This window comes from Ammospiza caudacuta, chromosome 6 (genome assembly GCF_027887145.1).
Source record: "Ammospiza caudacuta isolate bAmmCau1 chromosome 6, bAmmCau1.pri, whole genome shotgun sequence".
Classification (NCBI taxonomy): Eukaryota; Metazoa; Chordata; class Aves; order Passeriformes; family Passerellidae; genus Ammospiza; species Ammospiza caudacuta.
The window spans coordinates 2,656,574-2,676,341 of NC_080598.1; the positions used below are offsets into that span (position 1 = coordinate 2,656,574).

The 19,768-nt window shown below is 44.3% G+C and overlaps 1 protein-coding gene across 3 annotated transcripts in view; it reads left to right on the forward strand.

The window, feature by feature from the left end:
• Positions 1 to 18,868, forward strand: part of BDNF (brain derived neurotrophic factor) — a 38,337-nt gene extending 19,469 nt beyond the window's left edge. For 2 of the 3 annotated variants that reach the window (XM_058807251.1, XM_058807252.1), the window contains exon 2: positions 17,351 to 18,868. In XM_058807251.1, coding sequence (XP_058663234.1) covers positions 17,351 to 18,112 — 762 coding nt within the window. In that variant the 3' untranslated portion in view covers positions 18,113 to 18,868. Of the gene's footprint in view, positions 1 to 10,243; positions 10,424 to 17,350 lie in introns of those variants that run through there. The other variant, XM_058807253.1, reaches the window with a different exon arrangement.
• Positions 18,869 to 19,768: the final 900 nt, after the last annotated feature.

Sequence of the window (19,768 nt, forward strand, 5' to 3'; positions counted from 1 at the left end):
TCTTCTGAGGTTATGCAAGATCAATAGTCATTACTTATTTATGTTTCTAGTAACACAGTTCTAATGAATGCAAAGAATCTATCCTGGCAATACATTTTTCTTCAGCCAGTATTTCTGTAATCTTTAATTCATGGTGAAAAATAGATTAAATGAATTTCCTTGGTTGTCTATAGATACAAGCCAAGGGCTGGATAATGAGCCGCCTGCTTGTGGGCAGGAGGAACTTTCACAGCACCAAGTTTTTAAAGGCTTTTTGGTCACAAAAGTGAGGACTTTGCTCTGTTAACACGAGTGGCTGTCCTAAGTAAGATCATCATCTTGCCTGCTCTTTTGTGTTGGGTAGTGTGTTTGTGTCAGTCGTGGGCTCTGCTTACAACGCTGGCTGCTGCCTGCCAGCCCTCAGGTGAGAGCTGCAGGGTTGGTGTGGGGATGGAAGGACGTCAGCAGAGGGGATGCTCTTGGCGTCAGGCTCGCTGCGGATCCCGTAGTTTGGCGTGTGAGAGGAGGCAGCAGCTGCCGGGGGATGCTGCGGCTTCCTGTGAGCAGAGTTCCAGGGCACTGCCTGTGTAAACAGAGCCGGGGAAGGGAGAAGACAGGCGGTGATGTTCTGCAGGAATGAGTGCCGTCCCTCACCTGGGTCTCGGAGCAAAGCAGCGCCTCTGCTTCAACTCGAACATATCTATTTTCTGCTGTAGTACTACCACTAACGTTCAGCTTCACTGAACCTTGTCTGGGAAAACCCATTTGTAAGCAGTGTGCCTTCTGTTCGTGCGGCAAGCGCTCTCTGCTTTCCGGAACTGCAGGGTAGATCCTGTTGTTATGTGGCTGTGAAATCAGGGTAAACCAGGTCAGAAAGATGAAGAGCATTTCATCTGAATAAATCCAGATATAATGGTGGAGGAAGATGGGAAAGGACTTTTATCTTGGACAGAGCAGGACTAAACTGAAAAAAATTGTAACTTCAAGCTGTTAAGCAGCAAGGCATTATGTTGTAACAGTAGTGCTCGGGAAGTACTGCAATATGCTGGGGTACTACAGAATGTAGTGCACAGATGCAAAGGTTTTTAAAGGCTCGTTAATATGTGAAAAAATATAGGGGAAAATAAGGTTCTGTGCTTTTGCTTAAAAGCTTTGTATACATGATAGTGCTGAGCTGAAAGTGGCTGCACTTAAAAAGTCCTTGCTGTAGCTGAAGCATTTGTGCAACTCTTACTCTGCTGTTGCTGTAAGAAAAACACAGAAGCCACACATTTTGCTCAGATAAGAATTCTCTCAGGGAATGCATGTATAAAAGCAGGTCACAAGAATCTTGGAATAAGGAGACCCTCTCAACCCTCCCATGGGTAAGCACTGCATGAAGAGGAGAAACAAGTCACTCCTGTGAGTGACTTGTGCAATAAGTATGGTCCTATAAAAAAAAAAAAAAGGTATTTATCATACCTGCCTTCCTGGTTTGTATAAAAGGCTGAAAAGTTCTTCTAAGAATGTGCCCCGTGCCTACACTAGAAATCTCACATAAGGCATTGTGTGAATTGTTGGAGGCTCCACTAGAGAAGGATATGTGCTTTTAATAGGTTAATTGCCAACTTGTCTTGACCTGTTTTCAAGCGTGTGTTGTGAGCACTTGGTTTCTTCTAAATAGCTGAAGTGCTGCTTAATTGGGAAACTCTCAATCATTTCTTAAATCAGTTCATACACTGGCATTCTTGGTAATCCTTAGTTGTAAACACCCTTTAAAAGGAAGCTTTTAAAGGCACTGAAGCTAAGCTGGTTTTGTGTGTTGCTGAAGTGAACTGTTGACCAACAACCCACTGCCTTCAGTTCCAGCAGGGAAGGCTCTGTGGCAGCCCTTGGATGCTGGGATAGCCCATTAGGAAGCAGCCCTGGGTGAGCTGCCTGGTCCCTGAGTCGGGATGGGGCTGGTAGGCTGTGGCCCTGTCTGTCAGCTCACAAATCTTACCTACTTTGTTTCCTTATCCATCTACCATCCGCTCTTACCTTTGGCTGCAGGCTCTTTGAGATAGAGGTAGTCTTGCCTGTCTGCTCTTTCTGGTACCCAGCAAGAGCTCACCAATGCTCTTGTAATACAAACAATAAATAACAGATTTTGCTGTGCAACTCTGCCGTGGCACCTTAAACTTGCATGTTACCAATTCCAGGTGCTGAGCAGTCCAGGGAGGAACACTGTTGGCAGGAGTTGTCCATGTGGAACAGGGCAAACAGTCTTATGTGTGAAGTGTAGGTGATGTGTAGGGTGAGCCTCAGTCTTTTCTCCTTCCCAGCATTCAGCAGCTCACAGCCAGGCAGCTGTGGACTCGTGGAGTTCAACTGCTACACCCAACAGCAACAGTGAGCACAGAACTGTCTGGAGTACTGGAAATGCCGTGGGCATGACTGACCAGGCAACAGTCGTACAAAAACTTTTAAAAAGCCAACTTCATCTCAGGTACAATGTCTGCCCTTTATAACCAGTGAAGAGAGGTTGGCTGGGCTGGTACTGCCTGATGTGATTGTAATTCTTGGTGACACTGGTACCAGGGGTACTGCAATATCCCCTTACAGCATCATTTACGCACCATGAATAGATCCAGCTGTCTAAAGACGAGTACCAAGCACAACCAGAGGAAGTAAAAGGAGATTTCATTTAATGATTTTTCATGCCCTGCTGACAACTGCCATAAGGCTGTAGCAGTTGTATACTTTCCTTGGTAAGAATATTGTATTTTTCAGAGAAGTCATTTTCTGAAACCAGTTAATTAGGACAGTTATTTCTGGCCGTGGCATTTGTAGAGAACAGAAGGCACGATTGTTCTTATATTTGTTTCTCTGAGTCCTTTGATCGACTAGAAGCTCTCAATGCTTTACGCTATAAATTACCTCAATCCTTTGGCAGTTCAGTTCTTTTCTTGTGTACTTGGTTAGGAAAATGCAGAAATCCTTGTGACTCAGCTACAGACTACTATAAATTATGAAGAAATGGGGGAGGGGGTCACATTTCACGTTGGGAAAGGCAATTCTAGGAGGATGGAAGGATACTGGTTGCTAAATTTGAGATAAGCATCTTACAGTATCTCAAAATCTGAGCAGCTGCTGCCACCTAGAGATGCACGAACCACACAGGGTGCTCCGGCTGCCTCTGGCAAGGGAGCCTGCACCTTGAAAATGAGTTAATAATCCCAGCCCTTGCTCCACAGTGTAGATTTAGTGCATAACTGCAGACTTTTTTAGCCCTGTAGTTGATGATTACCTGTGAATCCTCTTCTAGTGATGCAGGTAACTTAAGTTTTGTACAGTCTTCCTTGTGTGGCTTAGGTAGGTAAGCAAAGAAGCATCACTTTCAGTAAAGCATTTGCTGATTTAATTTAGACTGCACCTAAAGAAGTATTTGCAAGTCAAATTTATAAGGGTTAGTGCAGCTGCTGCTGAGGCTCCATAGCTTTTGTAAAGCTTACACCAATAATATGCAGTGTAGAATTGGGATTTAAAGTTTTGAGTTCCTTTGAAGGTTGGTTTGTTCCCTATCCCATCTTCGAAGTCTACTTGTTGGGGACTGGAATAGCTAAAAAGTGATTTCCCCAAATGTATGAGCTCAGCAGCCTTTAGACTGCTTTCACTAGATTGAGAATTTTCTCAATCTAAAAGTTAAGTATCAAAGTTAAGTTGAATATGTAGCTATTTATTACTATCTCAAATCTAACAGCATGGAATACACTAGTATCTGCTCCTTGTTTTTTTGTTTTGTACATCAAACTGCTATAGCAGTTTTTTCCTCTGCATTTGAGAGAAAAGCAGTGTTCCCTACTTAATTTGTTTCCTGATTACAGAGGGAAACAATGAGCCTTTTTTACCCCCTGAACTCCTAATCTCATGTTCAGTTATTTCTGTTTGACTCTTAGAGACACAGTATGTTTTGGAGCTTTTCTAACTGCTAGCTCTGAGCTATCAAATGCCTTCTGGAATAAGCAAACCAACATAATTAAACCTGGAGCTGATAAAATCATCTCACAGAGCCCCGAAAATGTGACCCGCTCATTAATTGCATATGCTGTGTTACTTCCCAGGTGATGGTTTTTTACATTTCTTAAGATATTTGAAGTCTGTCAGTGGGATTGGAGTAAGAGCTTAATCCAAAACTTCTGAGGGAACAGAATTCCCCTGTGGGAAACGGTGATGCAGGGATATTTGCCACAAGTCAGCAGGCAACTGCAAACTGCTTATCCCATATCAGGGTGCGTGAGAGTTGTAATAGCAAACTGGAGTTTGCAAAACTGTTCTTGGCTCACTGGAGTTCCACATCAGCCTCAACCTTTCCGGTATGTGCACTGAGTTACAAGTAGGCTTTGCATGAATGCAGGAGGAATCTGGAAAAAAAAAAATGGAACTAGGCAAAACCTTGAGCAAAATGCTGTTCTATGCTGTTTATTAATTCAGCATGTAAAAGACTCAACCCAGAATCCTTTACTATATATCTTTTAAAAATGAGTTAAGCTTAATCTGGTGTGCATATTGTGCCTTATCTAATGTGATCTAAACCCTGTTTTTTTTTAAACTGCTCCTGGAGAAATGCTGTTTCATCTTGACCAAGAAATTAAAGGTTCTGATCTCTGGATTCCTTAGTCATTCACTTTTTAAGCTTGGTGCAACATCTAGCATCCATGTGGTTTAGTTTATCCATCTTTACACTGGCCATGGTGCTCTTGTAGAGATTCAGTACGCGATACACTGAGAAGAAAAGAAATCTAATTTTTGTTGAAAAGCTGGATTAGTAAAGCCAACCTCTCCCCTTAGTCACAGCTCTCAGTGTAGCACAGAAGTGTTGTGGGCACAAAGTTTGTGGTGACTGGGAGTGGGGCTGTGGCTGATTCCCAGCGGGTACAGCTGTGCAGGACAGGTGAGCAGCACTGACAGCAGTGAGCCCTGGGGTGCCCTGGGGTGCAGTGTGCCCTGGGGTGCCCTGGGGTGCAGTGTGCCCTGGGGTGCCCTGGGGTGCAGTGAGCCATGGGGTGCAGTGAGCCCTGGGGTGCACTGGGGTGCAGTGAGCCCTGGGGTGCAGTGTGCCCTGGGGTGCAGTGAGCCATAGGGTGCCCTGGGGTGCCCAGGGGAGCAGTGAGCCCTGGGGTGCCCAGGGGAGCAGTGAGCCCTGGGGTGCCCTGGGGTGCAGTGTGCCCTGGGGTGCCCTGGGGTGCAGTGTGCCCTGGGGTGCAGTGTGCCCTGGGGTGCAGTGAGCCATAGGGTGCCCTGGGGTGCCCAGGGGAGCAGTGAGCCCTGGGGTGCCCTGGGGTGCAGTGAGCCCTGGGGTGCCCTGGGGTGCAGTGAGCCCTGGGGTGCAGTGTGCCCTGGGGTGCAGTGAGCCATAGGGTGCCCTGGGGTGCCCTGGGGTGCACTGGGGTGCAGTGTGCCCTGGGGTGCAGTGTGCCCTGGGGTGCAGTGTGCCCTGGGGTGCACTGGGGTGCAGTGTGCCCTGGGGTGCCCTGGGGTGCTGTGAGCCCTGGGGTGCCCTGGGGTGCAGTGAGCCCTGGGGTGCAGTGAGCCCTGGGGTGCAGTGTGCCCTGGGGTGCACTGGGGTGCAGTGTGCCCTGGGGTGCCCTGGGGTGCTGTGAGCCCTGGGGTGCCCTGGGGTGCAGTGAGCCCTGGGGTGCAATGAGCCCTGGGGTGCCCAGGGGAGCAGTGAGCCCTGGGGTGCAATGAGCCCTGGGGTGCCCAGGGGAGCAGTGAGCCCTGGGGTGCAATGAGCCCTGGGGTGCCCAGGGGAGCAGTGAGCCCTGGGGTGCAATGAGCCATGGGGTGCCCTGGGGTGCCCAGGAGTGCTGAGCAATCACCCAAAGGAGCACTCAGGAGGAGTCCATGCAAGATCTAAAGTATAAAAGGTTGTACTGAGGAGCAACAAAGAGCAGGTGGCTGAAGCCTACTTTTGTGTGTTGTGCCTCCACTGTGTTTCCAACACAGAAGTGTGTGGATACTGTTGGGACGAGTGACAGGACTTGTTTTGAAGTATTTCTAGGTAATTCTGCCTGCTGGCTGCCTCCATTAAGACTTGGATCTTCTCTTGTTATTTACATTCCTTCTGAGTTGATAATCCAGTTTGACTGAGCTGTAAGTGCTGAGAGAGAAATGCTGTTTGATAGAATTTGTACTGAGAAAGGCAGTGTGAGGAGGAAGCAAATTCAATAACAAGTTGGGGCTGGCAAGAGTGATTTAACCAAAACCTGTGCCAGGAAACCGTGGTGAACTATGAATGTCCTTCTGAAAACCACGGCCACCCTTTAGCTTTATGATGGGTTGAACCACAACTAGAAATAAGCACATCTGAATTTCTGCATTTTTGCTTTTTCAGATATGAACGTTACTGTTTATGTCAATGTCATGATTTTGTTGTTGTTGTCATCAACTTGTGTCTTGTAGACTGGTGGGGGATTGTTTTTGTTTTATGGGAGGCAGACAAGGATGTTTCACATGTCATTACAGCCCCAGAGTACTTACTGGTGTGGCATTGGAAAATGGATGCCAATGGAATGGTGCAAAGAGAAGAACCAGGTGCTTCTTTACATCTTCCACAGACATAGAGTGTTTTTGACTAGCAAGAGATGTCTGGAAATGAGCTTTCCCCTTAAAGGCTAATGATTGGCACATGAATTTAAATCAAGGAATGAAGCTGCCTTCCTTGAAAGACTTATTTTAGTCCTTTGTCTCTCTTGATTTTGCACTAATGATAAATTTCTACTGTCCCCTGTGCAAAACTTTTTTGCCATTGTAACTGCAAAAGTAGGAGCACTGACCAATGAACAAGGCTGTTGCAAAAGAATGAGTGAATTCAATGTGCCTCCATTAAAAAAAAAGTCAGAAATAATGTTTAAGAATAAGTTAGTTAGAAGTCTAAGCCTCCAAGAAGTCTGCCTTTGAGAGTGACAAACCTGTAGGCAACATCTTGAAGTCCATGAACTTCAAGCATGAAGTCATGTCACCTAGTTCTTAATCAATTTTGTCCAACTTGGTAACGTTTGCATATTTTTAACCTGCTCTGATTCCTGTAACTGTTACAAAATTTACAGACTCTTTTGCTTGGAAATACTATAAATAATTTTCCCTGCCTTTAGCTAATGGAAGGACAGGTATGCAGTGAGACCTAGAAAACACAATAAATAACTTCCATGTCTACTTTGAATTAAACACTTTACAGCAAGTCTTCAGTTGCAAAGCACCACCAGACAGACCTTTTAGTATTCAAATTGTGCTCACTAGAAAATGGCTGCAGGGGAACTGCTGATATTCTGCATATTTTGTAATTTGTCATGATCAGATGGATGTCAAAACACGACCCGTAGTTTTTTTAAGGACAGCATTGAGCCATTGGTATTTTAACATAAAGCTGGATCCGTGGATGTGCACTGGGAATGAAGATAACTGGAACTCAGTCATCTTTTTTTCCTTTTATTGCTTTGATGGTGCTGCTACCCCTGTTACAAGTAGGCATAACCTTGCTGTTCTCCATTTTATCTAAATTAAGGATGACCCTTGGTACTTGCAAAGCTGCCTGGTTTGTGTTTGTAGGGCTGGTAAATAGCTGCTTGTGCAGTAGTACTTCTTTATGGGAATTGGTTTTCCCCAAATTTCATAACAAGTTTGCTGCAGGTAAAAGCAGTCTCTGGTCTGGACGAGATAGGAACTTGTGTTGCATTTCAAATCTAACTTAGAGGTTTTCATGGTGAAGGATATTTGTATTTTAACACTAGCTTTGTTTTCCTTATTGCTCTTTGTTATGTAGTGCTTGAGCCCACAAATTGGAAGCATGAGGCTAGAAGCTGAAAAATGCAAGCAGAAGCAAAAAGCCATATGGCAATAGCAGGAGTTTCTGCCACCCCACCTTAGGCTCGTGACAACATGCCCTATAGTTAACCTACAGTCAGGAACTAATAATGACCCACATGGAAGTGAGCTAGCATGTGTATTCAAAGTAATACCCCTCAGGTTTTAATCAGCATCTTTCTGTGTCAGGCATCTAAATTGCCATGGAGAGATTAGCAAAATATGCCTGTGGTACACATGGTAAAAGCAGCTTTGTGTAGTGGTTGAATTGAGGGGTTTGGAGCAAGAGCTCCCCTGTTTTCCCCTGGTTCAGCAGTGACTTGCTGCAGTCTGGGGTAAAATGTTTAAAATACCTTTGGGCTTTAGGCTGCCCAGAGGGAAAACACCGTTTCTGATGTGGTTCCTTCTCACCTAAGGATGTTGGGATTCAGTGTTTGCAAAGCCCTTTGGAGGCTTTGATAGCACGTTCCCCAAAAAGTGTTGTACAATTGGGAGTCACAACAGCTTAAGTACCAGATTTCTTAGCTTTGGCAACCTCTTTTCCTCTCTGCAGCTACTAATTATCTCTGGTGTGACATTTTTGCTTTTGAATAGGATGGTGACTTCTACAGCTATTCTGTTGTGTTGTGGAGATGTTTGGGAGAGGGAGAAAACTCGGCTCTTTCCAAGACTAATTGTGTAATTTAATGTTTCTTGCTTTAACTTTCTCTTTCCTCCCCTACCCCCAGCTATTACAAGAGAAGCTGTCCTTCCCTGCAGCATAGTGGGATCTGCTTACATGAAGGGACAGGTATTGAAGTTTTTTAGAGACGTGTTTATTTAAAGACTGAAATCTCATATACAAAACTACCCTTTGGAGCTTAAGGGCTCTTACAGTGAGAACAGTGCTTTGCTGGCAGCAAAGCCACTTTCTTCAGTGGGGGGTTGTGCATGAAATGGGACACCCAAGTGAGGAACATTAAGTGGTGTTGGGCTGGATTTTGCATACTTCTCTTTATAGACATGTCCAGGCTGTTTATGTGCTTATATCAGCGAGAGAAGAGCTAGCCTGCACACCTAGAAAGGTTTTTTCCTTTCTTTTTAAACTGTATTACCCTCAGGAGTCCTGAGGAAGCTGCTTTGCTGGAACCTGTCACATTTTGTTCTGATACAGCTATTAGCTGTAGTTTAGGTCGTGACCCCATCTGATTTTCAGACCACATAAATACTGGTCACCTTTGCAAGTGATATAAATCTGTGAATGAAACACTGTGGATTTATACCAGGCAGGGTCATGTCCACTAGAACTAGGTCCACTGGAACTTACTGCTTCAAGGAGCTTCCATAATTTTTGTGGATATAATTCTCCATGATGCCACAATCTGTTATATCTGGTGGCAAGTATGAAAAGTCAGGAAGCATGTAACCTCATTTTTAATTAGGAAAGAGAAGGTTCCAATGTTTAATTCACCGAAATCACAGTGTAACACTCCTTGGTGAAAGAAATTACACCATTATACAGCTGGGAGAATGCAGGAGTTGGATAAATTAATTTTTCCTGTAAGATTGCAGGGAGGCGCTTTTTTCTTTATGTTCCATTAAATGTTTGTACCTTGAGCAGTACAACTAATGAAGATTGTTTTCAAACCCTTGCATCTTTGCCAGATGTACCCTCCTTGCTCCTTCTAGGGATTCCAAACCCTTTCCCTCAGTGGAGCTTGTGAAATGAAAGGGAAAATACAGTGCTCTAAGTCCATAAGCCTGTACACTGGTGTTTGCCCAAGGATGGAGGAGCAGAAGAGGTTGTTTGGGTCACTCTGAGGTGCTGGCATGCTGGTTATACAACGTGACCCTGTGTATCCCTCTGCTGAATCTGGCTGAAGTTGGCCCCAGATTTTTAAAATAGATTAGGGATAGAGTACCAGCCATAGGAAGTGCAAAAGTCTTGTTTCAACATGAAAGCACTTAGAAGGTGAGGAAAAAAAAGCTGAAAACTATAATGCTTTGAAATCTGTAGGAAGCTGTATTGTCATTGTAAAACATCATTGGTGAAAGACCACTTCTTGCCAAAGTGTTTTCAGTACAGTTATGTTAACATAGTGACATAATTTTCCAGTGGTGTTATCTTCAAAGATAAAGCTGTTGTCACAGCAAGACAAATGCAGGGCTGGCTGCCCAGTGTAGTGGATTCCCAATAAGCAAATCCTTATATCCTTATACAAATCCTGTTAGCATTGATTGAGGTGAAATCTGCAAACCTACAGATTCCTGCTTCTGCTGTGGTTCTGCTCCATGTAGTTTTGGACTTGAATACTCCCAGGAAGTGCTGTGATACCTCAGAGTAAGCTTTTCTTCCTTGCCCTGTGTAGGGAAATTATTTCCATGGAGATCCTCTGCTGACAGCTGGACTGAGCATGTGTCAAGAAAAATCCACACACAAGGGAAGACAGCCAAAAGATGACTGAAACTCCACTAGCAAATGCAGGAGGACTGTTAATACCTGCCAGGGCTCTCACAACAAGCAGTTCTGGTTTCTGTTCCTGCACATCACAATGCACAGCTGCATTTCAAGTACTGGCTATGGCTAAAAGCGAGGCATTGTCTCACAGCAGTGCCACACACAGTCAGGGTCTCTGCAAAGGTAAGAGCCTTGCAACAAGCAGGAATAGCCCTTGCTCTCCTCTCCTCACCCTGGTGAAAGCACTGCCTGCCCAAACCACTGGTAACTGCTCCATCTGATCATCATCATGCTTTTTAACCATTCTTTTCCTTGGCAAATCTTCACTTATGTTCTGTAGGTCCTAGGAAGCTGCCACTTGCAGCAGAACTAGTGCCTGTGTGGGATGCTTCACATGCTGTTCAATAGTTTGTAGGCACTCTGAGATCCAAGCTCAACTGGTGCAGGAACTCCTGGGTTGTTCCAGGGTGCTGGGCACATGTCACTGTTCAAGGGATCCAACTTGTGCGAGATTGCACAACATGATCCATTCTGTTCCTGCTTCTGGGTGCCAATTATCCTTGACTCCTCTGTGAGCTTCATGTGTGTACTTGGCAGAATAGCTTAGTCCTGTGGTGATTCAGTGCAGTGTTTCATACCAAAGAGCCCTAGTGAAACAGAAGACAAACTACAGATGCTGCTCAGAGGTCTGAGGTTCTGCCTTAATGCTCTTTTGCACACAGGTTGAATTAGCATTTTATAAAGCTCTAGTGGCTATTGAAGCAAATTATTTCAGAGAGCTGTAATTATCTTGGCATGGAGGAATTACTTATGGATTGGTCTCATGATGGAGAGTATGTACCCTATTCCATAGGTGAACCTTCCTTTCACAGAGATTGCTTTCATGTTACTTCTGAATGACCACAGTAATGGCATGAACATACCTTGATGGATACTCTAAAGAGATAAATGCAGATTTCTGAAGTCAGTTTAGAAATTGGAATTTGCTAATGCACAAGTTTTGGGCTTAGAGTATCATCCCTACTGTACAGTATTTGTGACACAGGGATAGAAGTGCAGCATGTTACTCTACCCATGGTACTCTGAAAATCAGAAATAAACCTGTTGGTAGTGCTTTTATTTGTAGAGGACATTTCAGTGAATACCTTGGGATTTCAACATGAAATTTTGGCAAAAAAATGTTGTGGTGAAGCACATTGTGTTTGATGGGAATGGTGGCACACACAGAGGCTCCTTTGGGAGCTGAGTTTCTTTGAGTACAGCTGGAATCACAACTTCTGTGGTTTGAGTGCCCCAAGTGTGGTATGCTGCACGAACAGCTGCAAAGGCAGTATGTGTGTCACTGGATCAGTCATCAATTCCCATTGTCACAACTTTTAAAAAGTGCACATCTCTTCTAAAGATGTCTCTCTGAAAATGTATGCTACCATCTGTGGACCTGGTCTGTTCCTTCACTTGTGCACACTGTCAAAACTCCTCCTGCCTGTTTACTGGTATGGGCAGACTGGGTCTGAGTGTGTCCAGCAGAGATCCTGCTGGGAACACCTCGCAGTCCTGCACTTAGCCAATTTAAATGCAGTGAAGTGTGTTTGCAATGAATCTGCTCTGCACTCACTAAAGCAGCTGAATTCTCACTCAGTGAGTGTTTGAGGTCTGTTTGAGTGTCTAGGAAGGTATGAGCAAAGTCTGTAGGAAACTCTGATATGTGGCTCTGTGAAGGATCAAGACTGTGATGTCATGGCATTATTATTTTGCCATTATTTTCTTTGGGTGCTTTCTCACCTCTGGTTGTCAGAAGCTGATTCCTGTATGTACTGGGGAGAGAGTCCAATAAAACCTTGGAACCCCACAAAAAATGCCTTGTGTTCCTTTAGACAGATGCATGCCTTTGCAGAGCCAATATAGACATTGCTTGAGTTTCTTTGCTCTCGGAAGCTGTACCACAGACAATATTTAGCAACATAAGAAGAAAGTCAATTTCTTATGCTAAAAGTTCTAGTTAAAGTTAACACTATTTGTAAATTTGCTTGCTGTTTATCTTGGACTTCAAAACACTTCATAGTGTCTGCTATCTCTGGCATTAAGACTAAGTAGATTTCATTACCTCAGGGAAAACCAGCATGAGAATAAAAATAAAATAGGTTTATTCTTCCTGACAAGAAGCACCAACTTAGAAGAATACAAATTGGATATGGGTGTGCATGTATATGTATTGGGGAGTGGGTGCTTTATTTGCAGTAATAAAATGTAATTATATACTTTGCTGCATAAATAGCCTTGAGGATGAGTGGAGTGTGTCAGACATCCAGTTATGCATGTGATAAAGGTTAATACTGTTTGTTCTCAGTACATTTAGTCTTCGCAAATCATGTGCTGACATGCATCCTATTTTGATATCCGTTCACACACTCTGGTAATGATGCATAAAGCAGGAACTCATGCCTGTGGCATTCAGTAGGGTTTAGTAAATTGAACTTTTGTGTAAAGATCTTAGAAAATGGCAAGGCACAAAACGAATGTCACTTGCTGCTAATTTTATCTTCCTTCGCGCACTCCTTTCTGGAGATTAAAGCATGAATCTACTCACTACTGAAAGTTATTTCAACTCACATGGCACATACTGGGATGCAGGAAAGCAAGTACATGGTCACAGCTATTCCTTAGGTCCCTCTGCAGGAAATTAGCCTGTTAAGCTGCTGGATTTTTGCTTAAAAGACCCAAAATTAATGAAATAATTAACTGATGAATCTTCATTAAATACAAATACTGAAATAAATAGTACAGCAAGGTATTTGACTGCATATGTAAAGTAGCTGTAGCTAATTGACATGACCTTCTTTTAATGAGCCTGCTTCCCATTAGTGGAGATGCCTGCCACAATTCCATGTCCTTACTCTAGCTGTAAGTGTTGGACTTTATTGGGCTGTGAAGTAGGTCACATCTTCCTGAGATCCACTCCAATGGGTGACCTCTTTTCATTGCTCCAGCTCCACTGTGCTGTGTGAAAGCAGAGGGGACATTCTTGAGGCCATGAGAATGGACAGTGTTCCCAAAGCTGGTCTCAGGTGGGATTTCTGATGGACACACCTCATGTCCCAAGGGAGCACCTTAAGGCTCTCGGTGAGGCTGCTGTGTATCTATGTTGTACATGTTAGTGGGTGTTCAGTGCCTGGGACAACAGCTGCACCAAGATCTCCTCTCCTAGAGAGGTCTGCAATCTTTGATGCCCAGAGGTGTGGCTGCAGAGGAGTGCACAAGGGTTGCAGCCTTTACTCGTTGTTTCTAGAAGGTGTGGTGTAGAGACCTGAACCTCCTACACCTGAGAAGGGAAGGAAAACGAGTGATGTAACATCAGTGATTTTTTTTTATTGTGTGTTTGTGGGTGCACATCCTACTACAAGTAGCCATGGCTGCACTGTTAGTCTGGCATGCAGAGGTGTTGATGCCCTCAGAACTGCGTTATCAGCCTGGCTGCTCCAGTGGTGAGCCCCTGTGAGGAATAGTGGCTCAGTCTGCCAGCAGAGCCTCGGGGATGGATGCACACAGAAATGCTGGGGCATCTCCATGCAAGGCCTCTCCCTGCTGGCTGTGCCCAGCACAGAAAGGATCAATACCTCTCTTGGTAGTAGCAGGCTGGGAAAACAGGAAAATAGTTTTCTCCCATGTTCCCAGCTCAGTTCTCCTTCCACACGGGGTGGCGCAGTGACTGGCTCATAATCAGAAGGATGTGCACAAAATGTTTGGGGTTCACAAGACACTTAAGCTAACAGAACAGGCAATATCTTTAATCTTTGCACTATAGTGAAGGTTTGGTGGCTGGAGAACAGAGAGGAAAAGGACTGGAAGCTGCCATCCAAAGTGTTCTAGTGACCTTATTGGTGCTACATTGGGATATTAGTCCTGCCTCATTGAGAAAGAGATTAACCATGCTGTTGTGCTTTGATGCTGGCTAAATGCCAGGCACCCGGGGAAAAACTCTTCAGCCATTCTTCTCTGCTATAGTTGAGCAGAGAATGGGGAAAGAAAACCCAAAGGGGCTCATGAGTTGAGGTAAGGATTGGGAAGAAATACTTGAAGGGCAAAATAGGCTCAAAACTTAAAAGGTATTTTAAAAAATCACTTCTGTGGCTGGCGTATTCCCTCCTCATCAAAAAAAATCAAGCCAGGTAAAACCAGCATATATGCTTTTGTGTGTCAGTTCAACAATAGCTGAAAGGTTGTGGGATTCTGTCTGTGACATGAGATACCTTATTCTGCTACAGCATGTTAAACTAGTTGATTTTTATAAGCTTGCTAATATGAATTGCTGTGGTCTCTAAAATGAAGATATTTCCCAGGTGGTAAAACACTACACCCTTGTATTAAATCACTTGATATAATTTTGCTGCCAAAGATAAGGAATCTGTATAGTGCTCAAGTCGCTGTCAAGATAGAGAGAAGAATGTTTTTACATCCTGCTTCTGGAGTTCAGCTTAGTCTGGGGCTCACTTGCAGAGCAGTAGATGTTTTATCTGTGGTTTCTTACTGGCAATATTCCTTTATCTGTGCTGCTAAAGCTTACTCTGACATGCTCTTCTACAGTTTTAAATGGGAGGAAGAGGATTGGCTTTTAAGCACTGTATCATCAGGATGTTATGTGGGTAATGCCTGTCTAAAAATTGTTGCTTTTCAGAGTGTAGTTGTACACAATTTCTTGCAGCTTGTTGTGAGTGAAGATGCCCAGCCTCTGTTCTGTTCTCTCCCTGTGCAAGGTGAACAGACAGTGGTGAAGGATGTGACCTGGTCCAGGGTTCTTCTCTCCTTTGTTCACCTGTCTAGCTTGAAAAGCACAGAGCAGCTCCAGCTGGTGTCCTCACCTGATGGGGCAAACTTCTCCCTGCCCTGTGCTTGTTTGGTGCCCCTTGTGCCCCACATGCTCAGAGAGACTCTGTCCCACAGCGGCAGGAACTGGCCAGGACCTCTGGGCACTGCTTCCATAAAAAGAACAGGAACTTGGTTAGGAGCCAGGAGATCTGCTTTCTGTTCATTGCTCTGGTGGCCACAGAGTGTGATGTGAGTGTTTGGGGTTCTTTTCATTTTAGGTTTTATATTAAACAATTCTCTGAAGAGAGAGTGTATAAATATTATTTTTCTGTTCCACTGGCTCTGCATTTGTATGTTAGCTGAGCCACCCATCTTCAAGACAAGAAGAGTTGTTTTGTCTCTCATTTGGTAAAGGAAGACTAGCAATCTTTTCCCTTCTTTTGTAAATCGCCTCTGTAATGCCTCTTTTCCTCCCCTTTGAGGAAGAAATCTGACACTCCCTGTAGAATGTTTTAAAAATACCAACAGGGAAAAAACTGCAAAATATTAATGTTCTGCATGGTTAGAGCAAACACCATGTTCCTGTGAGTCACAGATGCCAGGTTTGTTTAATCTTAATAAATCTATGCCACAACAACACTATTAAACAGGAAGAGGGATGCAGAGATGAAGGAAGAGTTGTGCGGGGTTAGAAAGGATTCTTGGCCAAAATCTTGTTTAGTGGGAGTCTGGAGATGAGGGGGGCATGGGCATAAACCTGAACACTTCCCACCCTGACTTCATTAAGTACATTTTGGGCATTGCCTTTCTAGTGCACATTTCATTTTATTTGTATGTTTTATGATAAATTGCCTTTCCATGTTAAGTCATAAGAGTACTCATTTCCCACAGTACATTTACTGGAGATAAAGTCTTTTTTCATAGCACCCTGTTGGCAAACAGAAATAGCATTTACTCCAATGTGTGTTGCCAAGTATGAGGTACTTCCAAAGGAAGTTCAAAAGCTCTGAAACATGCATTAGCTGCTTTTTCAAAAATGTGAACAATGCCACTGCTTTCTAGCAAACAGAACTGGTGAGAAAGGAAAAAATAACAACTGGTGTGGTAGATGTTATAGTAGTGCTGGGGATCAGACAGAAGGCATAGCTCTCTGTCACTGCAGGGTTTGGGGGTGGTTCTTGTAACAGGACTTACAGCATCTACTCTGCCCTTGAGGAGGAAATAATTTCTACCTGAGCAGCCTTAGCAAAGCACTTGGGGAGGAGTTCATGTGAGCTCCCTGCGGCTGGGAGTCCTGACAGGAGTGAGCTGTGCTAACTCCAAGCCTGGTGAGGAACTGCCTGACCAGCACGCCTCTCTGGTGCTACCCCTCCCCTCCCAGTGAGGACAGAGATGAGCATGCACATAAACCCATAACACATGCCAGATTTGGGGGCAGAATGTGAGAGAAGCAGGCCAGCTGCTGGGTTTCAGCATGGCAGTAGGGCTGGTGATGCTGGGTTTCATGGTGGCCTCTGGGCTCTAAGTAGGTGTAAATAAATGTTTTCCCCACCTGAGAACAGGGGCTGTGGGGCCCTGGAGAAGCACAGGGCAGTGGTTCTGCTGCTGTCACTTGAGTGTAGCTCTTCCCAGCTCTGTGTTCCAGCACGCCCTTTCCGTGCCGTTAGCATGATGCAAGCATCTGTCCTGCTCAAGTTTACTGCCCCAGGCCATTTTCTTGTTCTGTATTTATGTATATGTACACCTTCTACATTTAGATGAGAAATTGACAATTGTATGGCTTCTTCCTGTGTTTTGAAGATTGCTTTCAAAACACAAATGCTTTATCCTGGTGCTGCTCAGTTGTTTATTTATTTGTTTTTGTGGGCAGAATGATGAGCTATTTTCTGCCTTAGATCCTCAAAATCAAGTATTTACATTTGCACTTGAAATGCAAGTCTTGCCTCTCACGGCTGTGGAGCTGTCTTTTATTGCTGAAATGCTGTATTGCTAAAGAGCAGTTCTGCTTTTGCTGTTACTTGGAATAGGTGTAATTGGTCAATAAATAAGGAGTCTGTGTAGTATCTAATCTAATACTTGCACTGAGTGATCTTAGCCTACCGAGTTGCTGGGATCAATGTTGCCTGTGCTGCAGCCTGTGCTTTTTTTGAAACTCTAATTTAAAGAACACTCTTTAACAAGAGTATGCTTTATCACCGGAAATGAGTTGCAATTGTGTGCAGAGCACCTCTGTAGAAAATGCACGGTCATGCGAGTTTTTATTACTCCAAACCTTGTAAATTAATTTGTTTTTCTTGCTTTTTACAGTTCCACCAAGTGAGAAGAGTGATGACCATCCTTTTCTTTACTATGGTTATCTCATACTTCACTTGCATGAAAGCTGCCCCAATGAAAGAAGCGAGTCTAAGAGGACAAGGCAGCTTGGCTTACCCAGGCCTCCGGACCCACGGGACTCTGGAGAGCATAAACGGGCCCAGTGCCGGTTCCAGGGCGCTGACATCGTTGGCAGACACCTTTGAGCACGTCATAGAGGAGCTCCTGGACGAGGAGCAGGACATCCAGCCCGGCGAGGGAAACAAGGATGCAGACTTGTACACATCCCGAGTGATGCTGAGCAGCCAAGTGCCTTTGGAACCGCCGCTGCTGTTCCTGCTGGAGGAGTACAAAAACTACCTGGATGCCGCCAACATGTCGATGCGCGTGCGGCGCCACTCGGACCCCGCGCGCCGCGGGGAGCTGAGCGTCTGCGACAGCACCAGCGAGTGGGTGACGGCCGCCGAGAAAAAGACTGCGGTGGACATGTCCGGGGCCACCGTCACCGTGCTGGAGAAAGTGCCCGTGCCCAAAGGCCAGCTGAAGCAATACTTCTACGAGACCAAATGCAACCCCAAGGGGTACACAAAGGAGGGCTGCAGGGGCATAGACAAGAGGCACTGGAACTCGCAGTGCCGAACTACGCAGTCTTACGTGAGAGCTCTCACCATGGATAACAAAAAGAGAGTTGGCTGGCGCTTCATAAGGATAGACACTTCCTGTGTATGTACATTGACCATTAAAAGGGGAAGATAGTGGATTCGTGTTGTATAGATTATATTGAGACAAAATTATCTATTTGTATATATACATAACAGGGTAAATTATTCGGTAAAAAATAATTTTATGGACTGCATGTATGACTGAAGTTTATACAGTACAGTGGTTACACAATCTATTTATTGAACATATCCATGACCTGAAGGGGAACAATAGTCATTTGCGCACAAGTTTAAACAAAGAAACAAAAAAAAAAAAAAAATCTAAAAAAAAAGAAAAGCGAACAAAAAAGTCTGCATTACATTCCTCCATAACATTGTGGTTTGTCGCCGTTGCCAAGAATTGAAAATATAAAAAATTTTAAAAAAAAGAATAAAATTGCATGCTGCTTCAATTGTGAATTAATGATAAACTGTCCTCTTTCAGAAAAATAAATTGAACCAAAACATTCTGTTTACATTTTAGACAGTAAGTATCTTTAGTCTGTTAGTATATATGTTTACTGCTTCTAACTTCTGATAGCGTTGAAATTAAAACAATGTCAAGGTGCTGTTGTCATAGTTTTACTGTTTCTCTTTTACTTTTGAAGTCCCGTCAGATTGAAAAACAACAAAAAAAAAATCATTACCTTATTCTGGATTAGAAAACAATTTGGTTTTTGTATGTTGTGAAGATGTTTGCAATAGCAGTCCAACTACTGACAAAAAATAATAAAAAGAGGCAACTGAAAAAGAATGGTGATGTTCCACTTCACATTGTTGAACTTCAGGCTTAAAGACAACACTTATTTAACTGTATGGCAACATGCTTTTTTTGGTTGTTGGGGGGGGTGGTTTGTTGTTGTTGGGGTTTTTTTTTTTGTCTTTCTTTTTTAATTTTCAGTCTTTTGAGACATGCATTTGCTTATACCATGTTTGCTTGTGTTTGAGAAATTTTTTTCCCCTTTTCTCCCTCTGGAGGGACATTGGTTGTGATCTTAAAGTATTTCACTTACCATAGAACTGGAGCTTGTCATATAGAGAATATTCTATAGTGTTCAGAGCAATTATTTTCCTATAATAAAAGACTGTGCTTGGATCAAATGTCTTGGTGAAGCACGGTGAGAGTGTCACTAGAAAAAGGGTCTAGAAAAGAGGATGAGGGGCTGAAATCAGGCTGGTTGTGGGATTTTATAGCTCAGCCAGTTTGGGAACAAATAACAGTGCTTTGGGCTGGCTGAGGCTGTCCCAGTTGCAGTCATCACTGAATGTGCATTCTGTTAGAGAGCAAGAGCTTGGCCATGTGCGTGGGTGCCCTTCCCCTGCAGAGCATGCCAGCAGCCCCAGCCCTGCAGAGCAGGTGGGCAAACTCTGGGGCATCTGTGCCTGAAGGAGCCTAGAAACCAGCTTGGGAATGGACAGAGAGGAGCTGCTTCCAGAAGAAAGTAATTGGCGTTTTGTTCGTGTGGCTCCACCTCTGCCGGCAGGCTTACCTTGTGAAACAAATACTGCCACTAAAAATCCACTCTGGAAGCAAATCAGGAGCAAGTGCTGGAAGAGCTGGCTTAGGTGGCTTAGGTCTGAGGGCTGTGCTCACTCTGTGCTCCCCCTCTGCTGACAGAAGTGCTGCTAGAAAGGCAGGCTGTGGGGCTGAGCTGTGCACAGCACACTGGCCACAGTGGGCTGAGCGCCGAAATAGCTTCTTAGAAAGCTC